An 11,185-nucleotide genomic window follows, 5' to 3' on the forward strand; every position below is an offset into this window, starting at 1 on the left:
CTCCGGCCGTACGGCTCTAGTCGCGCCGATAGTTCGGTTCCACGACCTCTTATGCAGTGGTACATGCCTCTGTCAAGTTTCCTATTAAAACGATGAAATTTGCACTGCGACAGAAATGAAGCAATAAAAGTTTTTTCGACCTTCTGCTGAAATTCAGGCGAACCAACGTCGCACGACTGCGACGTCGCGTTAGCTGCTTCGAGGAAGGCACTCGAAAATGTGGGCCGAACGTGGTGCAGCCACAGCGTCCCAAAGCTGTCACGAGGGAAAAAACGGCAGCAACCACCTCCACATATGCGCACCAACCGCTTGAACCTTGGTCCGAGAGATGCCCGCCACCATTGCCTCCATTCAGAGCATCAAGCTGCTGTGCTGGCAGACGGAGGTGTGATTTCACATCAGCCACGCATTTTATTCATTCCTTCATGTTATTTTGAGCCCCTTCTACCTGTCGTGCATTCCTGGGCGCCGATACTTCCGGTGCAGATCACAAAATTATTCTGGGGCTCTGTCCAAAGGCTCAACTAGCGCAGCTGCCTCGGCGTTACGTGGCGAGTACGCAGCGCAGTTAACGCAACTTGGTTAATTGTCGCGCTCGAACTTCAGTGTCCTCCTGAATTTATTTTGGGGCGCTCCTCCTCTCTCGCTGTAAATTAGCAAAAACCAAAAGTTGCCATTTCATGAGCTGGATCAGTCAACATAGCTCTCGCTCTTTCTCAATGCACAAGCAGGAATTTCCTTCGCGCAGGCCTCCTGGTGTCCACTTCGCAACCCTTCCCTGCCCAGTGGTCAGTGAAAACCCACCTCAGAGGCTAAGCTTTTACGTACTTCAGACGTCGCAATTGACATTTGGGGTTTTTAACAACTGACTAGAATTGTCGCAGGCGAAAGCTTTTTTTCTTTCTTGACTAAAGTATATGAGCAAGCGTTATGCCGGCTGACTATAAAACGCAAACCTCCTGCAAAAAGCAAAACATTTACCTAGAACAAAGCACATGTACGCGCATAAGTCTTTTTTTTTTGTCGTTGTGTTCATCTTCTCAGCTTCACACATTAAAGAATACCCGAGTTTATTGTACTATTACTTTTTCTGTGGTTAAAACGGGGGTCATTCTACATATCGGCTGCATTAATCTCGTCTCGTGTCAATGCTCTGGTGCAGGTGTGCTACTCAGTCTCACGTTGTCCGCTTGCCATCTGACCGACACATTCGGCATAGCTGCGGCCCTGACACTGAACGTAGATGACCGCCTACTGGAGCTCAACGTTGCAAAGAACCTTATCAAGCCTAGCGGGATCTACAGAATGGTCGAGGCCATGCAGGTCAGCCACCGTTCCGGACTCGTGTTGTACGCGGATTTGCGAACTAACGCAAGAATTTGGTTTTCGTTTGTTAGTTACCGGGTAGCCTAAGCGAGTGCCTTTACAAGGTAGGCTGTTACGCACTGTAACTTTGGGATGCATTTATCGGGCACTGGTATGGTATGGAGAACTTTAGGTCCTGAGGGATCAGTCTGGGACTGATGCGGGCCGCTCCCACGTCGGTACAGAGGCCGAGCCCCTCTGCCATCAAACGGGCCCTCTGGACAGCCCTGAGTTGGTCCGCCAGCACTTCACTGTGCAGCATTCGCTGCCACCACTGTTCACCTCGAGAACCATCACCGGCCAACGCCAAGCAGCGCCACAGCATGTGTTGTAAATCGAGCAAACCCCCACACTTACTACAATAGACTGAAACCCCGCAGTCCGGATTAATTTTATTCGTGATGACCGGGTTAGGGTACGTCCGTGTCTGCAGAAGCCTTAATGTAACCGCCTGCGGCCTACTTAATTTAGGATGTGGCAACGGGAATGCCCTGCGCCCTAAGTAATAGTGCTTGGTGATGTCGTTGTAGGTTAACAGTTTGTCCCTGTACTCAGGAGCGGGAGATCCAGCCCCTTCAGGGAGTACACGGCACACTAATCCTCGTGCCTCCCTGTGCGCCACCTCGTTGAGGTTACGCGGGGCTCCCTCCACTGTCCCCATGTGCGCCGGGAACCAAGTAACGGTATGCGAAGTGATATCCCTACCCTGCAGCAGTCTGTTAGCCGGTTCCGCAACAAGTCCTCTCGAGAAGGCTGTAATCGCAGATCGCGAGTCGCTAAACACCAAAACTCTTCTAGAATCAATTAGCGCTAGAGCAATAGCTACCTGTTCGGCAACCCCCGGGTCTTTGGTATAAATGGAAGCAGCATTTCTAATGCTCCCTTTGCCATCTACTACCACCACCGAATAAGCATTTTTACCATTAATCCATGCGGCGTCAACAAACGCAGACTCCTCCTCCTGATCTTTTGCCTCTCGCAACAAAGCCTTATCGGGCACTGGTATTTCGAAATAGTTTCTTACACTTTTTCACTCAACCACTTGCATATTTCGTCTCAAATATAGCACTCAAGCACGGAATACACTTATGTGTAATATTAATGCAAAATTAGCGTTCAGCTCTATTTGGATGTCAATTGTCTATTCTTCTAGTTTGATTGCTGCTTGTTTACACTGTGTTCTCGCAGCAGTACTCGGGGTCTTCTACTGAATTTGCCAATATAATTCGCGTTTCGGTACCATTATATCCTAGCTTCTCTATCCTGGTCCAAGAATTATTGCGGAATTTTCGGTGTGCACATGATGTTGCTTTGTTCAACCTTCTTTTCTTACGTGAAGCCCCGTCTGCATTATTTTTGTTTGGGGGTGTAAGCACTGGGAAAGCATCCTTGCCTGCAACTTCCTGCCCTCTTAACGTTTTTCTAAACACATGCACTGCATTAAATGTGACCTACTTGTGCTCTATTCTTACCGCTGCAAATTCCGTCCGTTGTTAGCCACCACGGTAGTGCACTTTATACAACTTCTCGTTTAAGAAGTCTAACTCTTCTCTACTCCAGTTATCTCTAGCATAATTCGAGTACACTAATCTACGTATGGTACGATATTAATGCCAATAAGATGTATTTTAGCATACCGCGACCCTCTTATCATTATCGACGCCGACAGCGCAAAGCTTCTTAGGGTGGCCCCCGTACTTTACCCCGACTGCGCAACAGGACGTTGCCCGGGCGGCCCGATTAGAACCTAATTAACTCGTGCTACTTGCTCTCCATCACGAAAGGCAAGCAATTGCAACCATTGTTAATTAAACGATTAATATGGACTCACGCTCATAACTAAGTACAAGCCCCGTTGCGTCGTTAAACCGAGGGGTTTCGATTTGACACGCCTAGAACAACATGAGTGGCATTCCGGGGAGAAGTCTATTTCTACCCAATCGATGTCTTCACTCCGCTGGGGTACTATGTGGCACCATCAGGTTAGGCGAAAATCGACACTTTCCGCATCGACGCCATCGCTCTGGGTCTGACAGCGTCACAACAATCCGTTCTCATGGCGAGAAAGTAGTGCTTATAAAGTGTCGTTAGCGTCGCGAGACTAAGTTACGGCTGGTTTTTTTCGCTTATTTCGTGCTGTGGCGACGGACAGCAAGGACCCCGAGTGAGTCTGTATCGAAGTAGGCAGCCTGTGCACTCCACTGGAGGAGTCGCAGTCACCGATCCCAGCCTTCCAGTGAACTCTGCGCATGCGCATTGGAGGCGTCCCATACCCATGACGGGAACGCTAAGCTAAAAATATATCGCCGCATGCTACCGCTAATTGCTGGAGAAATGTCTTTATACGGTGGTCCATCCAACGACAAATTCGTCCCTTTTCCCGTATACTCGCATACCCTTCCCCCTCCGACTGCAATTTAGTTGAGTAGTTCAGCCTTGGGATTTTCTCTTTACGGCAGGTCAACATAGTGACGCCCTCGAGAGAATGGTAAATTGAAGTGTACGGATGTTTAAAACAAGCCTTGCGCTATCCTGAATGCATTAGTGAAGTTTTCAGCAAATGGGGTGCGCTGACCACGCCACATGTCGTTATCCACCAAGCCGTTCTCATTCCCTAGCTTCAACAGTTGAGGGCGATTAGACACTCTTCGTTTGAGGCCTATCCCAATGTATCGCTCGACTACCAAGCCCGAGCGGTAGTACTTTGTTACTGTCGCATCTTCAACACTGAGGCGTGTAGGTGTTGAAGCAGGTGCACTGGTTTCTCTGGCTATGCATGCAGGTTCTGCAATAGGCTGTCATCAGTCTGTGAAGTTGGATGAGTCGGCACTTCCTACTAAACTCGCGAAACCGCGACGCAAGCTGTGGAGAGGCAAATAAAATTGTTTTTTTTTCTATCGGTGTCGCGTTCATACGTGCTATTGCAAGTGTACTACAAGTGTTGACTGAGACTGACTATGACAATTTGCAAGCTCCGCACATGCACGGCAGGTTCAAAGCCGCGCATTACGAGCGTTTACTGCTTTGAAGAGACTTTGGTGTTCTCTTTTGCGCTGCTCTTTCCTTGCGTACCGCATGCACGATGTCTAAATGTTCCTGCAGGTTAACCATTCTCTGGAAACACTGACAGTCACCATACTAAGGAGGCAACCAGCGGAAGAACTCCGCCGTTTCTTCAGCCTCATCACGACACTTGGCGTCTCCGCTCGCCTTCAGTTCCATTGGGAGGAACCCCGCGCGCCCTTTTTTGCGGAGGGTGTCCCCTTGTGCAGCCTATGCACCTGCGAGTTCGATCTGGACAGGTGCCTCCTCGCCGACGCCAGTGCCCTCATGGATACTCTATCGACCACTCAACACATCCGGATCGCCAGCATAAAAGGCACATTTAACCCACATGAGCTTGTGATTCAAACGATCGTCGGCGCAGTCCGCTCGGCCATGTACCTCAGGTATTCCTGCACCCTTCCCCTTCACTCCAATTCCGGTTTTCAACAGATTGTTCCAACTGAGGGCTGCACCGCGTGAATGGTAGGACGAAGTACCCACACAATTGCCTTTTCCGCTTACCTGCTCGGCATTCTATCCTTCCAATCGAACTTGGCACATCCGAATTTAACACAAATGCAGACGCCTTGCGAAGAGTGCTGACATTGCGACAATGACACTGAGCCATCAGGACTACAGAACCACGGCGCCAAGCAGACCGGTGAAACGTGCACGGTTAATTTAATTTTTTCCCCATAATAGCTCCATAGCTTCAACATGTTGCATTACTCCGCTAAATGACAATTCAATGCTATTTCATCTACATCGCCTGATATTCGAGTAGCGCTTCGCTCACGCTACCACCGAAGTGCTACTAGAGCTGATGTCCATTGTCTCTAAGGTGCCGGTGAAAAATTATTTCCTTACCTGTTCAACTTGTATGCAATTATACTGGGTGTCGTCCGTCATATCCAGAAATATATAAAAAAATGACGTCTTGTTCACGGTCTTCACCACTGTCATCTCTGTTGGTACAATTTGTCAAAATTTCTACATTTAGTGCTAAGACTTGCAAAATACCTCAACCATAAAACAATTTTCACAAACGCGTCCTTTTTCTACACTATATTGGACATTCCTCAGTTGCAACTAGAAAAATCTGTGCCCATAGCTCCGAAATATTCGCTGCACAAACATTTTCTGTGTCTGTAACGTAAGAAATTCATACCCGTTTTTCAGATAGGCCACGCGTATCTCCTGAAGCGCACACTTTGGTTCAGCTTATTTTTTTTTCAGCTGTCGCATGAAGCACCTCATCTTCTACAGCCTAAACCACTTCAGCGTAATCTTGCTTTCAGGCCGGCGCTCTTTAGATCTTTATGGTGTACTTTCTGTTCGTTTACGTTTGTTCCTCAATTTTCCCCCTCCCCCATTAGATGGAAGCAAACAATATAATGTATCAAGGTGGCAAGTTGTGCCAGTTGGTGAGGATTACGAATTTGGATTAAGCTTATGAAATGAATTGAGCTGTTATGAACCTTACAATAGGCGGACGCAAAACCGGACATTCTCATCTTCTTAACATCCCTGCTTTATTTATTTATGCAGGCACTTGACGCTGAACGCTTACGTAAGACCGCCCGAAATGCTCAAGCTGGTTGAGGCACTCAAAAGCAATAGCAGCATCGGAATTTTGGAACTCCCAAAGCACCTGTTCGACGAAGGGGTCGTGAAGGCAATGGGCGAACTAGTCGCGTGCAACCGGACGATCTACATCCTCACCATTATCATTGAGGATCTCAAAGGCCAGAGGGAACAAGCGGAGTTTCTCCGCAAAAAAATGACAGAGGCCGTTCCTCTCAACCCCTTCCTCATAGCCGTGAATCTGATGCTCCGCAATGTCAACCAGGCAACATCCTTCGAAGTAAAGCAGGCTCTCCGTCGTAACATGGTGAGTTTGCGCTGCACAGGTTGCGAGCTCATTTAAATACTTCTAGTGATTTTCTTTCCGGCGTACTGTGTATCTTTTACGCAATGGCCTGCAAAAAATGGTCGCGCTAACCGCGAGATGTTTTTCCACCACATTGCCGGTTGTCAAATACACTTGCCGATTTTGTAGCCTTTAATTGTTGGCCCTGCTAAAGTGTACCACCGCAAAACATACCCTCGGCTCAGGCGTTTTTGTGCCTATAGTGTGAATTGGTCCCAACTTGCAAGCAATCTGACACGTTGGCAGGCAATTCCACCACATGAGCCTTTATCATGTTATAATTAAGGCTGTTTCGCTGAACGTCCATTTCACTGTCACGAGAAGATACAATCAACTGGCGTAGAACTTGGTGTGCCTACAACAGCAGTTTTCCAATAAAGGGTAAAAACGAAGTATGTCACCCGGTCGTATTACTTTATGGTCTAAGCCATCGCATTCGGCAACTAATGACTGTGGTCAATGCTGTCGTAGCGAAAGCATTCGCGGAATATGCATGCCCGCTGTTTATCAGATTTCATGCGGGACGGTGTACAACCATGTATAAAGTTATTTATCTATAGAAAGTGGGCAAATACTGAATCTTGCAGTAAAGCAGGTAATTAGAACGATAACCGCATGACGATGATCTCTGCACCAGCTGCCAGCTAAAGCCAAATCTGCATGTTCGGCATTATTAACCCCCGCTAGAGAAACTTTTGCAGCAAATTAAGCCATTGTCTTAAGCCCGTCGATAGGTCTTTCTTTGTGTAATCTCAACAACGACACCATTAACTATAACTTCGTTCTATATAACTTATCCCATACAGATCGAGATCAAGAGGAAAGACTGGGAGGTTAACTAGACATTACTGTGCGGCTTGCTACCGTACACTGGGGTTGGGAGATTGGCGTTAGAAAGAGCATAGGGAAGAAAGGGTTGAAAATTGCGCACACAGAGAAACGCACGAAGGGCGTTCCAGTTAGACGTTCAAGGGCCGGTAGATCGCAAGTAGCGCAGTAGAGCTTGCACGGCCTTCGGTGAACTTAGCTCTTGTTAATGGTGTAAAATGCCTTCTTGCGATAGTGGTCCCTCGTCTACCTGGTCGAGGTTGTGGCGAAGCGATTCCCTCTGGACTGTACTGCAGGCAGTCGTACAAAATATAGCCAATCGATTCTTAATGACGCATAGCAAGTACGGCACCAGAAATTCCCTCTTTTATTAGGGCCCTACCTTCAGTAGGTCGCCCAAATAGATTGAGGTAGCAAGACGGCGAAGATTCGGGACGTAGAATAAATGGAATGGAAGCGTGTTGTCTACAGCACAACTGCAATGCGCGTGGTTGACCCCTGAACATCGTAAAGCATTGCGAGTTAGGAAAAGGACGATGACACACCTTCGTGGATATTCCCTAGCCCGCCCGAATAAATTCAAGCAGCAGAAGCTTTCTTTCACCAGGAAACATCTCTCGTTTTACTGCAGTGGCTGAGTGCAGGAACGATCTCTAATACGGATTGTAGCTCCAGTGTTTGCTTCTTCGTGCGCTAACTTGCTGACCTTTGGTGACTGCACTTTGTTATCGCAGATGAAAGTCCACGCGGCCATCCACTTCGTCAATGGCTCCAGTGCACACAGCCACGTCCTTGCCTTCAGAGAATTGGCACACACGTACTCCGTAGCCCACGTGCTGTCCCATAACTACGGCCTCGACGACACAACTGCGGCCGAGCAGATTACCGAGGCCCGTAGTCGGCTTTAGCTACTTCGTAGTGACGGGCGTCGTCAGGTCGAGAGTAACCTGCCACAGAGAGCGTGTGCGTCGGGCCAAGATCTGCGAGCTTAACGTGAACGTTCTCGCTCGCGTTTGCCGTTTCCTCCACAACAATGACATGAGGCGCAACTAAAGCTCGAGACTCGGACGCTCTCCCCTGGCACTTCACTCCGTTAGCCCATTCATGTGAACGAATTAGGACCATTGCAGCAGAACAGTACATCACGTTCCCGCATCAGATGAACTGTATCTTCAGGTTGCGTTTTCACACGAAATATGCATGTTCTCCCTTGGCGTAAAGCCACCTTGTCACGAAGTACCTTTGTTTGTAACTGCAGTTATTCAGTTACCCACATTTTAGTCCCCCTTTAAAACATTGCTTAACGCCTGCAAGATACCGGATGAAAGTGCAGTCTACGTCTTCCACGCGTGCTCTTGAAGAGCGAACTTCCTTCTTATGGTGCATAAGAATTTGTTAGCACCTCTTCGCCGTCATAACGCACATATAAAAAACCGTTTTACTTTCATAATACTGGACTGAATGTATCAACGCTCACTTTAGGCGTCCGTGTGTGGCCTTCTCTTTATCGGCGTCATGCGTCTTGCATTTTTGTGAGGTTATCGTTCATAAGCCTAACTGATGCAGTCCGTCACTGTAACCTAAGTAGTCCGGCTGTTCCACTACATGTAGTAGCGTTAACGCAGCATTTTTTCTGATACTTGTTTTATTCTCCCTAATCAAACCTAGGAATGCTCGTAATTTGGATGCAACTTGTACTTGCGGCTTTAATAAAAGTGAAGTGCAAATATCCCTGTGTTCTAAATGTTTCGGCGCTTTTTGAGTTATTTTGTTTCTCCTTTGAAGTCGCTGCATCTGTGTCTTCTCAATATTAATGACACTGCCTATAGGTTTTAAGCAAGTCCTTCCGTCTTGTTTACAAGCAATCAATGGCTATAGGAAGCAAGCTGCAATCATAGCAGTACGATGGGCGAGTTGGAAGAGGTGCACATTTTAATCAGCACGAAAACACAGGACTGTGGTACGATGACACAGGACAAGGGCTGTGTAACAGCTGTCTTTGTGCTCGATAATGTCAGTCTTTTTGCAAGAAAGGTGTTCACCCATATGATCTCCAATGCGCTGAAAGGTGAGAAGTCTTCTTACGCTGGCTCAAATTGCTCGTTGATGCAGCTGCCTGTCTGCCCCATGTAGGCCTTCCGGTAATGGAAAGGAAGTGTCTCCTTTTACCTCTGTCGTCCGTTATTTTCGCGCTGGTTAGCAATTATGGAACTACAGCTGCTACATTTTCACCACGAAGTTTGTAGCCACGTTCCTGCACCTGTATCATGCAAGCACCGTTCACTGTAGCCGTTCCCTTGCAAGCTTCGAAAGCTGGTTTGTGATCTACTCCCTCATCAAGCACTGCGAGATCGCAACTTTTGACTATTAGGAATTTTTTTTTGCTCTTTACTCGGACTTTCTTGCACTCCTTACTTTCGGCTCTTTACGCACGTTTCAGACAGCGCGATACCAGGGATCAACCCACGGGAAAAGGTAGAAACGTAGTCGATACAGAAAAGTAGTGGTAACTAGCCAGTACAGGCTATTTTTAAATGTCCAGCCAAACGCAGAAGTATCCCTTGGTTTTCTCTCCACCGACGTAGACTGCTTCATAAACCTGCATAAGTTTATTGTTTCCATACATCAGCGCTTCTTGGCTAACGCTTCTTTGCAGGCTCCAGATAATAGTCTGCACGCGCACGACATGACCATTAAATTCACGCACACTGCCCGATCCTCCTGCCATACTGGAGGCGGACAAATCCAAGGACTCACTAGGTGTTGTCTCATCAGGGGATATTTTGCCAGAGTCCGCCTAATGGCTTGGCCATTTCGGCCGCTGCTGATTGGATGCAGCTGTACGAGAGGAGGCGAGCGGCCGAAATGGGCAGTTCACTAGGTGAGCTCTTACACAGTACCCCCATTCCCCGACCCCGGCTCAGAGGAGGAAGGTACGAGGGTGTCGGTAAGCAGGCGAAACCGTTAAACGGGGCAATCGGGACAAGTTACTCGTTGGCGTCTCAGGCGTGCGCTAGTTTCCCTGCAAGTCCCTCATTCGATTTACGGGGAATTCGGCTACGAGTAAATTCGAATAGCTCTGCGGCACGTATGTCACATTGAAGAGCGAACCAGCATATCGCATACGGAACACGTAGATCCGAAGCAGTTCTGGGTGAAGTGTTTCTCCAAGTGCTGGACCGTGGTTGCGCAAGGCGAGAAGGCAGCCCTGCCGGTCCCGCTCCAGGCTCGAGCCACCGCTTGAATCTGTTCCTGAAGCATCGTCCTCGTTCGCAGATCTTGTTGATAAGAGCTTCTTCTGTGATTGTAGGCGCACCTCCTGTTCCCCAGGTGTTCCTTTGCACACTCAATCCTCTTAAGCGGTCCTCGTGAACTCGCAACGTGTCTCCCGCGTTTCCAAAATCTAAGCAGTTCTTCCTGCTCCTATAGCCTCCCTAAACTTATCTTGCTATTCACTCTTTCCGCCCCCCTCGAGCGGGTAGCCAACAAGGCGCATTTCTGGTTAATATTCTTCCCTTCTCTATTTAATTCCTCCTCCTGCAGTCGAGATAACCGTTCCTCGGGTGTTTCCGCATCTTCACTGCAAAGCGATGTCTGCTTGCGTCTGCGCCTTTCGGTTTGTGCTTTTAACAGTCGGCAATTCTTTCGGTTCCGCTACGGCAACGCAAAATGAAGGAAAGACAACTAGCCAGTGCCGCTTTAATTCCCCGCCTCTCCCCCCTTTACTGAAACTTTCCTGCCGCTAGCCCGACATACCACTCTCACCGACTGAGGGCAAAGACACTAAGCACGGCACCTCCTAATTCCTTCACCCTTGCGTGAAGGATATAGGTGTGCCGTCGGACTCTCGTTTTTTTACTGCACTATCGTCTGGACCGGCCAACATTTAGGTCCGAAACTACGATGTGTTTATCACAGGTGCAGTACTAAAGGAAGGGCGTCCGTGGCGGAATGGTTTCAGTATCGGGCTTCACTGCTACAGGACGTTTGCTAGAAGCTGGCCGTGGACAGCGCTAT

The 11,185-nt window shown here is 48.3% G+C and overlaps 1 protein-coding gene across 1 annotated transcript; it reads left to right on the forward strand.

The window, feature by feature from the left end:
* The first annotated feature begins 294 nt into the window (after window positions 1-294).
* LOC142558389 (uncharacterized) lies at window positions 295-8,880 on the forward strand. The gene is made up of 5 exons (XM_075670531.1): window positions 295-385; window positions 1,163-1,323; window positions 4,468-4,814; window positions 5,959-6,301; window positions 7,903-8,880. The coding sequence occupies exons 1-5, from the start codon at window positions 295-297 to the stop codon at window positions 8,074-8,076; spliced, it is 1,116 nt and encodes a 371-aa protein (XP_075526646.1). The 3' UTR covers window positions 8,077-8,880.
* The last annotated feature ends 2,305 nt before the right edge of the window (window positions 8,881-11,185 follow it).

This window comes from Dermacentor variabilis, chromosome 9 (assembly GCF_050947875.1).
Source record: "Dermacentor variabilis isolate Ectoservices chromosome 9, ASM5094787v1, whole genome shotgun sequence".
Lineage (NCBI taxonomy): Eukaryota > Metazoa > Arthropoda > Arachnida > Ixodida > Ixodidae > Dermacentor > Dermacentor variabilis.